General features: G+C 42.5%; 1 protein-coding gene across 1 annotated transcript in view; it reads right to left on the reverse strand.

The window, feature by feature from the left end:
• KNDC1 (kinase non-catalytic C-lobe domain containing 1) overlaps positions 1 to 15,879 on the reverse strand; it is an 83,245-nt gene that overhangs the window by 12,475 nt on the left and 54,891 nt on the right. Inside the window, exons 16-17 of the mRNA XM_044420713.1 lie at positions 5,679 to 5,764; positions 2,400 to 2,746 (exon numbers count right to left, since the gene is read on the reverse strand). Coding sequence (XP_044276648.1) covers positions 2,400 to 2,746; positions 5,679 to 5,764 — 433 coding nt within the window. The remainder of the gene's footprint in view (positions 1 to 2,399; positions 2,747 to 5,678; positions 5,765 to 15,879) is intronic.

Raw genomic sequence — 15,879 nt, forward strand, 5'->3', positions numbered from 1 at the left:
TCCGCTGTAGAACAAGTTTGTAGGTTGTTCCCAACTGTATCTTTGATTTCAACTGAAGGCAAATTCAACTAGGGTACAAAATCATGTATTTACAAAAATTTTTTAGAAAAGGAGAAAGAAAGAAAGAAAGAAAGAAAGAAAGAAAGAAAGAAAGAAAGAAAGAGAGAAAGAAAGAGAGAAAGAAAGAAAGAAAGAGAGAAAGAAAGAGAAAATCCAACAATCCCTGATCATACACTAGATAATGATCTTTTAAAAAATTGCATCCCATGGGTCTGTCATAAGATACCAAAAAGCAGCTTTCACATTGCAAGAACCCATGTTTTGCTGTTTGCTTTCCTAAGAGATTTTTTCCTGAAGCTTTTCAGAGATTTGTTGAATTGGCTATAATTTTCTTTCCCATTGCTGAAAAGAACAATCAACCAATGAGAGCATAACAAAAATAATTTTAAAAATTAAGAATGATATATTGCTCTATGTAAGTATGAAGTAGACCCACTGTAGTTCATACAACCCATCCTAGAATACACGTTCCCCAATCCTACAAGAGAGACCTGTGCATACAGCTGACACCTGATGTACATGATAAGGGTGTTTAACTCTCTTTCTGAAAACATCTGAGGTGGACCAGGTTATGCATCTCCATCTGGGGCCTCTAACCAGTTGAACAAAATGAAACAGGCTATAATTTTTCCTTGAGCTGGTAGATAGTATATGTTCTTACAGTGTGGAGAAAGTAAATTAAAAATTAATCATTCAGAGACTTCCCAAGTTTCAAAAATAGTTTATCAAGTGATGAGCAGGAATTCTGTGCAAAGAAGACACAGGTGCCCTGGTGCACATTTTCCCTGCTGGGCCCTGTGGATGGTACCCTGAGCCTACACATGAAAAATGAGAAAAGTGGATGACATGCATGTAGTTGTATAATAAAACTGAGCATTTTAAGTATAGATAGTAGAAATCAAGTCAGCAAGCACCGTATCTGATATCATAATGAAAAGCTTTTAAAATAAAATAATCTAGCCTAATGGACACTACACTTACTGTAAACTGCAATATCATTTACAGTGTCGCACTGTGATAGTATGTCTGGATGATGCTGGTAAGCATTTTGCAAAGGAAACGATAAGTGAGAATTCAGCCAACAAAAGTCAATGCTAAGCCAGTTGTCTTTTTGGATGGAAAAAAAATCCTTATGTTTAATTCAACATAAGCCTTTGATCTGTTAAAGAATGAGCCATCATCTCTTGACCAGCTAAGCTAAGCTCTCTCTGAAGCTAGAGGTGCCTGAAAATTCTTCAGGGTTTTTTTTATAAGAATATCAAGTGATAAATTAATAGTATTCTATCTGTATAACTAGTTGATATAGACTCAGAACTGTTCAGAACAGAACAGATTTCACTCAAAATCAAAATTCAAAGATTTCAAAGATTTCAATTAAGACATGTCCCTAAATAATGTGTCTGTTAAATGCTTGACCACCAAAGGCAGATTTGTGTATCAAGAGTGCTTCATTTCTGTGAGCTCAACTGTTCCCAAAAGAGAAGTTTCACTGTAAGACTTTACAAACACCTCTTGATACTAGCTGGTACTGAAAGTCTAGTAAACAGTTCAGAATAGACAGATAGACAGACAGTAAACAGATAAATAAACAGACAGTAAATAGATAGACAGTAAAACAGTTCAGATAGCATTGCCAATGGGTCTTGATATTTGTGGTAATCAACCATCTCAGTCTACATGGAATAGGTTATTCTCCATGTTCTACCAAGGTGTTTTAGCACTAAGCCTAAATCTTGAGGCCCAAATTCTATTTTAGAGATGCTTCCTAGGCCTGCATTCCAGTGAAGGGTGGGGTCAGAGGCCAAGGCAAAAGGAGTAAAAAGTACAAAAATGCCAACTCTTTGTAATGCAAAGATCTTGTAGCCAAGTCTTAGGAGAGGCATCTCAACCTTTTAGAATGGAGGGGAAATTATTTAAAAGCTGGGAAACCACCAAATGATCAATAGTTACAGGACAGGATCATGGCCAGATGCGCAATTCTAGAGGGTCACTGGGACCCTCAATATGGCTCCCAACCCTGAGATTCCCTCCTTCACTCTACAACATATACTGGCACTAAGCATCAGTCGTGAAAGAGTGGGGACTGTAACGCCAACAGAACCTTATTTTGTAAAGACTGGAGGCAGTGGAAGAACACACCTGATCTGGTACCTGCCAGATTTTTCAGACGCTAAAACCTATAGGGCTAGTCAGCATGGTCAAGAGTCATAGAATAAAGGAACTGTAGTCCAAAACATCCAGAGGGCAGTAGGTTTAGCTTTAGAAAAGTTTCCTACTTTCATTATTGCATCCTTACTCGAAAATAAACAAGCTATTCAGTCCTGAAAATTGGTACCTACCACTTTTTTAGCATCTATATTTTGAGTTCCATTAGTTTTCTTCTTTCCAAGCTTTCTAACATAGTTAAGAACTTCCATATTAAAACAGTCTGGACCATAAAATGCACTGATCCAGCCAGGACATAACCCATACAATTCAAATATGGAGGGAGATCTGGCGGAATTATTTTCCTCCATCTTTACTGGCCCTTCTTCTTCCTTGGGGTTCTCTACTGGCAAGCTTGAATATGTATTCATCTGCAAACATTCTTCGTCTACTGTAGTCCCAATTATAACCTCTTGTGACATGACTTCATTTGCAGTATTATCTTGAAGAAGGCCATCTGCCATTACATCAGCTATAGAAACTGCATTTGTGTGAAAAAAAAAATGAAAGAGAAGAGGAAAAGGGTAACACCTCAGACTGCACCATGTTCTTATGCACAGCAATTTATCTCAAGTGACTGTCATGAGTCATATTCTTTTTCTAGGTATGGTAGTGCCAGGAACCTTCAAAACTCTTAATGGCTGGGAACCACACACTGCCTCCCATATGAACACAGATGCCGTATCTTCCACAGAATGGACCCTGCTGTAAATGCCTACACTGCCGGAGGACAAGATATCTTGCAGGTCCTTTAGTGCAACTGAGTGAAGGTCATGCAGTTCCTTTTCCTAATAAGAGGTAAAGGTTCTCAAGAGGGTCTTGTGATATTGTGGAGTGGATTAAAACTCTAATTCCAGCAAGCCTTCCGTCATGGAATGGAGAGAGACACTTTGGTCTTGTGTTGTTTCTGCTGCTGCAAATTGTAATGTATTTAATCAACTTCTCACATTATCATTCTAAATTGCATTTTACCATTTTTGTTTTTTTGGGAGAAAACCCCTTAAATTATTAAAGCAGAGTGCAACTGCATTAAATATTTCAATTTATATAAAAGAAAAGCATGCCAGGTCAGTAATGTAACAGCCGGTGTGATTATGTCAGGAGCTGAGGTTCCTTAGAAACATAGAAACAGAGTGAGACAGAAGGGCCCAAGTGCAAGGCCTTGCACTTATCCACATTGAATGTGATCCTGTTGTCCCCTGCCCACTTCCATAGTCTGTCCAGATCCTTCTGAATCTGGAAAACCTGCTCCTCAGTTGTGGTCACCACCCCCATTTTAGTAACATCTGCAAATTTAATCAGTAGACTGCTCACCCCCTCTTCCAGGTCATTGATGAAAAGATTGAACAGGATTAGTCCCAGGACAGAGCCCTGGGGAATCTCACTAGTTACCCTCTGCTTTCGGTTCATTAACCATGCCCTAATCCACTGGACAGTGCATTGGTTTATCCCCAAACTCCTCAATTTCTCAACTAGGATATCATGCAGCACTTTGTCAAAGGCCTTGCTGAAATCCAGGTAAACCACATCCACTGCCAACCTTCCCTCCCTATCTAGGGTTACTGGATCTCTTGCTATTATAAGCCTTTCCATTGTCTTTCCTGGAATGGACATAAGGCTGACTGGTCTGTAATTCTCCATGTCCCCTCTACTACCCTTTTTGAAAATTGGGACCACTGACGCCACCCTCCAGTCCTCAGGGACCTCACCCATTTGCCACGAGGCCTCAAAATGGAGGCCAGAGGGCGTGAGAGAACCCCCACCAACTCCTGAAGTACCCTTGGGTGTAACCCATCAGGGCTTCTTCAAAGAGCCACAGACCATTTTCCTTGCCAACCATCCTTTATTGACCCAAAAGCACAAATCACCCAGAATGAATCTCTGAGCATGCACAGAGCAGTTTGTTGAACCCATCTGGTATTCACTTCCAGGAACTCTCCTTGTATGCGTGCCTGGGCCCCATTTCTTCAGGAGGGGCTTTCTGAAAGAAAGCATACCTCCTCTAATTGGGCTGCCCTCCTCCGCTAATGCCTCATCATGGTGTCAAGAGCCAGGGCTGCCTGGCCGGTGTCTGATAAACTCCCATGTTCAGGATCCCCTCCTGCCAGCTGGGTATTTTGGATATTCCCAGGAACTGCCTGTCTACCTGGGAAGTCTGGCCTTGAGATAAGTGCCTCTGCTTCTCTCAGTTTAGCGTCTTGGTATGACCCAACCCTCTCCCTTTCAGTTTCACATTCTCATTCTGATGAATCTCAGCCAGCAGACCTTTAAGAATGAGTCCCCATAGCAGTGATCCCTCTCACTCCCAACAGATTAAATACAGACTGGCCAATGGATGGATTTTGCTCATCTTTTCCAGTTCAATTTTAGAGGTGTGGGGGAAGAGGGTTTTCTGATATATATGAGGGAGTGAGAACACAGAATAGAAAGCATCCATAATAATTTTGGAATAGCAATGAATACACGGGAGTTTATCTAAGATTGGGAGGTGTCCATTATTCTCAGTCTGTAACACTTTTACATGTATTCACTGATAAGTCTGTTTCTACGTTAACCTAGGATTTTTTAAAATCCACACAAAAAACTTCCATTTTAATAGGCATTTCAAATGGATTTTTCTTAAGTGCATTTTAAATTTTCTTCTATGGATAGGCTGGACATGCACATGGTAAGCATGTCATGAACAGAGCCAGGGTCAGTCAAGATGGCCCAGGAGACAACTTCTGTGACTCGCTCTGTTTCTATGTTTCTAAATAAAGTTTGATACATTTGTAGTCAATAATTATACCAGTCTGCAAATCTTCAAAAACTTGAAAGACTTGAGAATAACTTAAATTTCAGTCCACATATTTGTCTATGACAGGGCTTCCAATAAGGTACCTACAGAAACCTCCTTTTAAAGCTATTCCCATCCCCCTTTAAAAAACTGTTTTGAAAAAACCTTGGAAAATATTAGAGCTGCCTTCTTCCTCTCCCTTTCTAGCCTCTAAACTTGCTCTTCCTCTCTCCACTACCTCACAATTTTATTCCATTTCCAGCTCCTAGCCATAATATTTCTCACCCAACTTCACCTCTTTAGCTCACTTCTGACGAGACAGGTCCAGACAACAGTCATTATGTGTCTAGCCAGATCCATCATGGGAGCCATTTTGTGGTGGCATCAACAGCAATTTCTCAAGTTCCCAGATGTGCCCAAACCATTTGGAGACTCCTGACCTAGGAGTCATAGAACTAGTCTCTTCATATCTGGAATTGCACAGATTAAATTCTTCAAGCATACCCAGTAGCATCTAATGATTCCTAAAATTTGACTGCTATGCTATCTCAGGATAGAGACTGGCACTGTTTACATCTGGATAACACTTTGTGGTCTCTTTAATAACAGCACAAGTTATTCCCGTAAATCTTCTTACCATTTGTTTCCTCACTGGCATTTGGAAAGTAGTTTGATTCATTTTGACTCTGAAATGACCTGCCAATATTTTTTGTTTCATTTTCTCTGAAAATGGGGGAGAGGGAAACAGCTGATTACTCATGTATAAATGACATTTATAAAAGCCAAGTATAAGCACAGATACTGATAATTAAAGCATCTAAAACTTAAAATGCATGTTCATAAGAATCAAAGTGAAATAGTTTCAGAGTTTGTATAAAAATTCAAAAGGCCCAGCTGAAGTGTTAAACAGGTAGCACATCATTAAACTGCGACTTATAAGACATTGAGTGTGTGTGGTCAACTCAAATATCTGTCATTTCTTTCCAAGAACCTTCATGGTAAGGATGTTTATTTTTTAAATGTCTTTTTATTCATCTAAGTTTTCAAATATTTATCTTCTTCCTGATCTGTCCATCTCATTGATTATGCTTGTGGAGGTGACAGTAACCCTTTCACTCACCTACCACCACATGGTTGCTCCAAAGCAAACACTGATAGAAATAGGAATGGGTGTCAAAAGTACAAGTTAGGGGACAAGTGGCTGGAAAGCAGCACTTGTGAAAGGGACCTTGGGGTGCTGGTTGACTGCAGGCTAAACATGAGTCAGCAGTGTGATGCAGTGGTCAAGAGGGCGAACGCCACCCTTGGCTGCATAGCCAAAAGTGTAGCTTCTAGATCGAGAGAGGTATTACTACCATTCTATATGACTCTGGTGCGCCCGCAACTGGAGTATTGTGCTCAGTTTTGGGCCCCTCATTACAGAAAAGGATATAGCCAGGTTAGAGTCAGTGCAGCGTAGGGCCACAAGGTTGGTGGCCGCTTTGCAGGGGATGGGGTATGAGGCGAGACTGAGAGAATTGGGTCTCTTCAGCCTGGAGAAGAGGAGCTCCGAGGGGATACGTTGGTGACATACAGGTACGTGAGGGGGTGTCACACGGAGATGGGTAGACCTGTTCTCCCCTGCAGAGGAGGGCAGAATGTGCTCCAACAGCACGAAGCTCCGAGAACCAAGGTTCCATTTGGATGCCATGAAGTACTTCCTGACAGTTAGGACCCCAAGGGTATGGAATGGGCTTCCATGGGAGATGATTGAGGCCCCATTGGTGAGGGTGTTCAAGGATAGGCTAGACATGTACATGGTGGGCATGTCATGAGCGGAGCCAGCTGGAGCCAGGGGTCAGACTAGATGGCCTGGGAGACCCCTTCTGACTCGCTCTGTTTCTCTGTTTCTATGATTCAACTTCCATTGGTTCCCTGCACAGAAGCCTGCCCTAACTAGCTATAGCAGAATCATTCCAAGATGTAGCTAAAGTCATTGAAGGGAAAGGTGCCATCAGCTGTTCATTATTTATTTATTATATTTCTACACTGCCTATCAGGCGAAAACCTCCCTGGACAGTTCACAAAAATCAAAAGATATAATGATTAATATAAACCACTCATTTTTAAATTACAATACAATTAGTATAAATACAATAATACAAAAAAAAAAGATTTGCCCACCATGACTACAGCGAAATCACTCTAGTGGTGCAGTTGTAAAATACAGTAAAATGGAAATAAAAATCTAACTATTAAAATATTGGGAACATAAAAGGGGCCGTGGTGCTGAAAAGAATGATGTGTGGGCATGAGTTGCACCTCTCTGGGCAGCTGATTCCATGGATGGGGGGGAGACAACCAAGATGGCCCTTCCTGTAGTAGCCACCCTCCTCGCAACGTTGGAGGGGGCTGAGAAGGACCTCTGTTGATGATGTGGGGTTCTGATAGGCATGTACAGAAGGAGGCATTCCTTCAGATAACCTGACCCCAAACTATTTAGAACTCTAAATGTTAATGTTAGCATTCTGAAACGGACCCAGGCTTCAGTCAGCAACTAGTGTCATCAATGTGTTCATGCCAGCCAGTCCCCATTAGCAGCCTTGCAGCTCTGTTTTGAATCAATTGAAATCTATGGATCATTTTCAAAGGTAGCTCCACATGGAGCACATTACAGTAGTCCAGATGACAGGCCATCAGAGTGTGGATCACTGCTGCTATATTCTGCCTGTCCAGAGAGGACTGCAGTTAGAAAATCAGTCTGATCTGGGTTCTAGTCGCCGCTCAGCCATAGAGCCAACTGGGTGACTTTGGGCCAGTCACAGACTCTCAGCCCGACCTACCTCACAGGGTTGTTGTTGTGGGGATAAGATGGAGGAGGAGTTGTAAGCTGCCTTGAGCCCTTTGTAGGAAAAAGGCAGGATATAAACCGAAAAATAAATAAATAAATAAATAAATGATGCTCCTTGTCACTGAGTCCACTTGTGATTTTAGTAACAATTCAGGTTATAGAAACACTCTCACGCTATGAACCCTGTCCTTTAGGGGGAGTGCAACCCAATGCAGGACAGGTTGAATACTTCCCAGCTGGACAGACAAACCATCTACCAACAGTATCTGGTTTTTGCCTGGATTAAGTTTCACCTCATTGGCCTCATCCAGTCCATTACCAGGCCCAGGCTCTGATTCAAAACAGCCACTCCCTCTCCTGGATTTGATGAATAGAAGAGATAGAGCTGAGTGACATCTGCTTCTTGCTGACACTTGAGCCTATACCTCCAGATCACCTCCCCCAGTGGTTTCATGTAGATGTTAAAGAGCATGGGGAATAAAATAGAGCCCTGTGGAACTCCATGGCATAACTGCCATGACTCAGAGCAATAATCCCCCAGCACCACCTTCTGGAATCAGCCAGACAGGTCGGAGAGGAACCACTGCAAAATAATGACTCCGACTCCAACTCTAGCAGCTTATCCAGATGGATACCATGTTTATTAGTATGGAAAGCCACTGAGCAGTCTAGGAGAATTAACAGGGGCACACTACCCGTCTCTTCCAGCAAAGGTCATCCCACAGGATGACAAGGGCAGTTTCCATTCCAAAACCAGGCCTGAAACCTGATTGAAATGGATCTAGGTAATCTATTTCATCCAAGAGTACTTGAAGCTGTGTGGCCAACACCTGTCAAACACCTTGTCTAGGAAGGGGATATTCATGACAGGTCTATAATTATTCACATTCCCTTGGTTCAAGTTTGGCTTTTAAAAGAATGGATTAATCACAACCTCCTTAAAAGAGGTTGGTACTTCCTCTTTTGAGTTGTCATTCACAGCCTCCTGTACCTGGATACAAATTCCTTCTTTAGTTTTACTATTCCGCCATGATGAGCAAGGGTCAAGCATACAGGTGGTAGGCTAAATCTGCACAAGCACCTTGTCCACCTCCTCAGGTCCCAATAACGGAAATTCATCTAACAAAATGGAATGAGACAGTGTTCTAGATACCTATGTTAATGGAACTGCATTAACTGTGGAATCCAATTCATGTTGAATCTGAACAATTTAGTCCTCAAAGTGCTGTGCAAACTTATCACAGCAAGGGTTCAATGGTATCTATCTCTGGCCCTGATTGTAAAAGGCCATGAACCATTTGGAAGAGCTCTGCTGGAAGGCACCGAGACGCTGCAGTGCTGGTGGAAAAGCGCGGCTTCTTTGCTACCCACACTGCCATGGAATAGGCCCAGTAAGGAGTTCCAACCTGTGTTTGGTTAGATTCAGCAAGAGTCGCTTGCCTGGCCTGTGTTCTAGCCCTCTCCCCTCTGGCTTCATTTCCTTTAGCTCTGGTATACACCAAAGGACTGGTTGGACTCTGCCCAGAGGAAGAGGGCACTTGGGTGCAATCATGTCAGCTACCTGGGCCATCCCTGCATTGCACAGAGCGACTTGAGCTTCAACAGAAGTGCCAGCCATATCACCTGGAAATTCCCTCAGAGCCTGCTGGGGGCCATTTAGATCCATTATACTCCAGGGGCAGACAAATCTAATTGGCCTCCCACACTTGCAGAATGGAAAAAGGGCGGGAAGCCTAAACCTCAGTAGGAAGTGATTTGAACATGACAAGGAAGTTCTCATAGCGGGCATTCGATGCACGGCAGATAAGTAGTAGCTGTGTAGCAGCTCAGTGGATTATGTATATCAGGGTACCTTGTATGGATATTACCCCTAAAGGTACCCTAAATATAATTTTAAGTAAATAAAGACACATCCCAGCTGCAGTCTTCCACAGACCTTGTATCCATCACATTGTATTATTGCTCTACAGCTATCTCCACATTATTATTAAACCCTCTAGTGAGCCTATGACATTCAGAAAAATTCCCTTACAAATCACTGTCAAGGTTTCCTCCTATTTCTTTATCTTGATTCAAAGGAACAACGCAGAGACAAATCAATAGAGCATACTGGGAATTGCCAGCAACTATTTCAGAAGTACATCTCTAACTGCCTAGCAACAGTGTCAACCTATTTGCATAGACTTATTCTCTCTCTCTCTCTGTTACACACACAAACTCTTCAGATGACTAGCTCTAGCTATGACAACCATAGGTTTGGGCTAAGAAGCACAGGTCTTGGATTAAGAGGCACATTGGGATTAGCTTTTAGCAAGCTAATACATTTCAAAAAACAACAGTGACAATCAGAGCACAAAATTCTATTTGCATGAAATTAGACCAGTTAGAGTCTTCAGGGCATGCAGCTCAAAACTGATTGACTAAAGCTTGTGGCATTCATGGGTTGAGGTGGTAATGTGAATGCCCCTCCTACACTCTCTTTAGGGGGTCTGTTATATAGTTTCCAGGTGGTTTAAGCCATGCTTATGCAGAAGACTGTCAAATGATTGTTATGTGAATGGGAAGACAGAAAGTTCAGACCAAAGAAAAAGACTAAAAGAGTTAGAACATGAGGAAACTATCCAGGCACACCAGTTTCTTCATGTTTTAACTTAATTGCTATATATTTTGCTTCTGAGATTTATACCGGAGCAATGGGTTTCAAATTGTGTTCTGTTGTAGCTCTGGAGTTCATACAGTTTTTCAATGAAAAGTGCAACCATGAAAGAATTAGCTGTCCTTGTCTACCATTGCTAATTTCCCTTTGCAACACGTAGCAACAGAGGGTGTCAGGAATACATGAACATTTACTCTCTTCACAACATAACACAGGGAAGCCCAAAAGGCCTACACTGACCAGCACTCTACGTGGGCTGACTGAGAACATGCCCCAGAGTGTCTTCTGCAATGCACCAAAAAATCTGTGTCAGACAAGTCAATGTGGAAAGGTTCCCTGAAGATAAAAAGTTTGCAAGCCTCTCCACTAGAATGCCAAAGAATCTGAAAAAGACATTTAAGAGATTTCAAAGAATCACAGAATAATAGAGTTGGAATGGGCCAGAAGGCCATTGGGTCCAACCTCCAGCTCAGAGCAGGATACCAAGTTAAACCCTCAGATAGCTGTCCAGTTGCATCTTGAATTCCCCTAGTATGGGAGCGCCCACAGCCTCCCTAGGTCATTGGTTCCACTGTCACACTGCTCTAACAATCAGGAAAATTTTCCTGCTATCTAGGCAGAATCTGGCTTCCTCTAACTTGAGCCCATTCTTCCATGTCCTGCACCCAGGGGTGAGCAAGAGGAGATCCTGTGCTTCCTTTTTGCAGCAGCCTTTCAAGTAGTTCTAGGGTGCAACCATATTTCCCTTTATATTTCCCATCTAGAGGTTAAACATGCCCAGTCCCCTCAATCTCTCCTCATAGGGCTTTATTCCCAGGCCCTGGATCATCCTTGTTGCTCTCCTCCAAGCTCTTTCCAGCTTAGCCATCATCCTCAGTTTTGTGTCATCAGCAAATTTGATTAGCATTCCCTGCACTTCCTCATCCAAGTTGTTAATGAAAATGTTGAAGAAAACTGGGCCCAGGAAAGAACCCAGTTACATCTCCCCAGTCTGAGAAGGTGCTATTGATGAGCACTCTTTGAGGCCAAAGCTGTAGCCACCTGTGGATCCACCTAATGGTTGTCCCATCTAGACCACTTTGAGTTAGTCTGCTAATCAGGATCTCATCAAACATTTTCTCAAAAGCTTTGCTGAAGTTAGGCTAGATTAAGTCTATAGCATTCCCACAGTTCATCAGGGAGGTTACAAAAAATGACATCCAAAAAAATGACATCTGATTAATCTGGCAGACTTAGTTCTTGAGAAATTCATGTTGGGTTCTAGTAATCACTGCATTGCTTTCAAGGAGTTTGCAGACTGTCTGTAGTTACCAGGTGGTTCTTCTTTTCTTTCCTTGAGGATAGGGACAGGGTTTCCTTGCCCTTTTCCAGTCAACTGGCACTTCTCCTGTCCTCCATGATTTCTCAGAGATAATGGACAGTAGTTCTGACAGCTTTTCTGCCAATAAAGTGAGACGTATCTTTCTATGATGGAGTGCATTGAGATTTGAACTGAATCAACCCAATTGGATGATCCTTGACCATTTGCCTATCAATCTTGAGCTGCCATCCTGCTCCTTCAGCTTGTACTTCCTCTTCATCAGGAAGGCCACAGATCTTCTTCTGGGGGAAGACTGAACCAAAGTAGGAATTGAGCACTTCTGCATTTTCATTGTCATCTGTTATCATTTTGCCACTCACATTGAGTAGCTGAATCCTCATTTCTTTCCTCTGTCTTTTACACTGGTCATACCTGAAAATGGCCTTTTGTTGCTCTTAGCATTCATTGCCAGCCTCAGTTCATTCGTAGCTTTGGCCTTCCCGATGCCCTCCCTGCAATTCCATGCCATTGGCCTGTATTCTTCCTTTGTAGTCTGGTCTTCCTTCCACTTCATATATACACCCTTTTTGTTTGCAGATCATCTCTAAGCCTTTGCTGAAGCAACATGGGCTTCAGTTGTCTTCTACCCCTTTTTCTTGCTGGAATTGTTTGTAATGGTGCTGTTAGACTTTTCCTTTTAAAAATTCCCACCCATCTTTTCTCATTTTAGTCATTTGCCATGGGATTTTACTTCTCCCATGCTGTTTTCTCAATGGGCAGAGGCATGTAATATAAACTCCTAAAGTATTTCCCAAGTTTTTTCAATTGCTAATCTGCAATATTTTTGAATTATCTCCATAAAAAGGAAGTATTACTGAATATAGGAATAGATAGGGAAAATACTAATATACTATTATATTACTACTGAACCACACAAACAAGTATCTCTCTCCTTCCTGAAACATACTGATCAGTAGCCTTAAGTATTTCTTTTTTCTGCATTACAGCCTTCTTTTTATCAAGTCAAGCATAAGTCAAACTGGAAGCCTTCATGATAGAAGCTGCTACGAAATGCCAACCATATGTTTTGAGTCTTCCCTGCACTTAATGTGGAACTAAAAAGCCACTTCACTTTTAACAAACTTAATGAAGTGTTAAAGTTAATATATTTACCCCTAACTAGCCTCTAGAGAGCAACCTGCATAGCACAAACCGCTTCGATGGCACAGCAGCTTGCAGTCATAACTACCAAGTATTTTATAACCTCTCATGGGTCTATTCATGTTTATGGCAGTGTATTCATGTTTATGTCCATACAGATGTGACATCCAATTTAAGTTCCAGCACAATTCTTAAATGCCTAAACCCTTTCCTTTTAAAGAATAGTGGAATGGAGGGCAATGTCAAAAGGGAAGAAAACCAGAATAATGAAACCATGCCAGGTGGCAGTCAGAATTCCAATGACTCACTCAGACTCCTATCAGAGAACAAAAGCCAATACACATTCTAAAGCTAGGCTGCAAACTTGAAAAGATAAAGGTCCCTTTTTCACCAGACATAAAGGATGAGTGGAAGGTGGCAAAGAAAGAAAGACTAATATTGGGGTGGGGGAGTCAAAGCAGATGCTAAAGAAGAAACTGGCTGAGGCAAGAAGGCAGAAGTTTATTTGTACCATATGTGTTCTTCAAGGTAATAAAGACAACACTTCTCCCATCCTGGCACACACCAACACCCTCTTAATCATGTGCATTCAGTAAGCTACACAAGGTACAAAATAAAATTTATCTAAGATACGTACAAGACATTCTATACCTGCTTTGTAGACCAGTTTGAAGATTTAAACCCAAAGCCTAAATCAATTGTACTATGGATTTTCCTAGCACAGGAGGCTCCTTCATGGATCACTGTCTTGCCATGGCAAGGGGCTTGCGTAGTCCAATGAAGATATGAGCTATGCTGTGCAGGGGCATCCAAGACAGACAGGTCACAGCAGAGAGCTATGACAAAAGATGATCCACTGCAGAAGGAAATGGCAACCCACTCCAGTACCCTTGTGATGAAAACCTCATGGACAGAATCAAAAGCCTAAAAGATATGATGCCGGAAGATGAGCTCTTCAGGTCGGAAGATGTCCAGTGTGATACTGGGAAGAACAGAGAGCAAATAAAAGTAGTGCCAGAAAGAGTGAAACAACAGTGTCAAAGCTGAAAGGACACTCAGTTGTGGATGTATCTCGTGGTTAAGAAGAGGTAGCAAGATTACACAGAAGAACTATACAAAAAAAAAAAAAAAATCTTAAGGCCCGGAAACCACAATGGTGTGGTCACTGACCTCGAGACAGACATCCTGGAGTGTGAAGTGTCATGCCTGACACCTCGGCCAAGACGTCTACTAGCGAGGAAGAGACAGGAGCTGGCAGTGAGAGTTTGGCATTTGACCAAGGAGACTTATATTTGAGAACCAATGCTCAGACGGCCCATACACAGCCTGACTCTCAGGCTGCCGAGCAAGAAACCTCTCCTCCACCTCATCCCTTGGCCCCTGAGCACGCAACCCCCGCACAGACTGAGGGGGAAGTGTCTGAGACAGTTGCTCCCTCTGATTCTACATCTGGACTGCCTGAGAAAGATGCACCCCCAGCTCCAGACCCTGAAGCTGCTGAACAGGGTTCAGCAGAAGAATTAACATCTGCCTGGGACAGAAGAGCCTTGACGAGACAGCCAATTAGAACGAAGCGACAAGGCTCCGTCACACCCTCGGGCAGAAAGATGAGACAGGAAGGTTTGATACCACGTGCTGCTTTCGTAGTGAACTCAGAAAGAGGCAGCAACTGCGATGGGCAGGAAGCTCGTTAGTAGAGCTTATCAGTTACATCGTAAATCTTGTAGAAAGTAGCAATAAAAGTTTATAGCTGATATACGGCCTGCTGTGTGAGTTAATTGAAACGTGAGACTACCTCACGACAGCAGTCAAATGGACATTAGGAGGTCTGAGCAACAACAAAGCTAGTGGAAGTGACGGTATTCCAGCTGAGCTTCTCAAAATTCTAAAAGACAATCCAGTTAAAGTGCTACATTCAGTATGCCAGCAAATTTGAAAACTCAACAGTGGCCACAGGATTGCAAAAGGTCAGCTGACATTCCGATCCCAAAGAAAGGCAATGCCAAAGAATGTTCAAACTACTGCACCATTGCACTCATTTCACATGTTAGCAAAGTTATGCTCAAAATGAAAGAAGTGAATGAAAGAAAGTGAAGAGGAACTAAAGTGCCTCTTGATGCAGGTGAAGGAGCATAGTGCAAAAGCTCGCTTGAAACACAACATTAAGAAAACTAAGATCATGGCATCTGGTCCTTTCACTTCCTGGCAAATGGGTGGGGAAGAAATAGAGATAGTGACAGATTTTATTTTCTTTGGCTCCAAGATCACTGCAGACGGTGACTGCAGCCAAGAAATTAAAAGACGCTTGCTCCTTGGGAGGAAAGCTATGGCAAATCTAGACAGCATAATAAAAAGCAGAGACATCACCCTGCCAACAAAAGTGCATAGTCAAGGCTATGGTTTTCCCAGTTGCAATGTATGGCTGCGAAAGTTGGACCTTAAGAAAGGTTGAGCGCCAAAGAATTGATGCTTTTGAATTGTGGTGCTGGAGGAGACTCCTGAGAGTCCCCTGGACTGCAAAGAGATCAAATCAGTGCATCCTAAAGGAAATCAACCCTGACTGTTCTTTGGAAGGACAGATACTGAAGCTGAAGCTCAAATACTTTGGCCACCCAATGAGAAGGAAAGACTCATTGGAAAAGACCCTGATCTGGGAATGACTGACAGCAAAAGGAGGAGATGGCAGAGGATCAAGTGGCTGGATGGAGTCACTGGTGTTGTGGGTGTGGGGTTGGGTGAACTCCAGGAAACAATGGAGGACAGAGGAGCCTGGCGTGCTGTGGTCCATGGGGTTGCAAAGAGTTGGGCATGACTTTGTGACTGAGCAAGACAACAAGAAGCACATGTGGTATATACATGCGGTATATTTTAAATGTCTGTCTTGCCCAATG

Source organism: Varanus komodoensis, unplaced genomic scaffold (assembly GCF_004798865.1).
Source record: "Varanus komodoensis strain SLA01 unplaced genomic scaffold, ASM479886v1 scaffold11, whole genome shotgun sequence".
Lineage (NCBI taxonomy): Eukaryota > Metazoa > Chordata > Lepidosauria > Squamata > Varanidae > Varanus > Varanus komodoensis.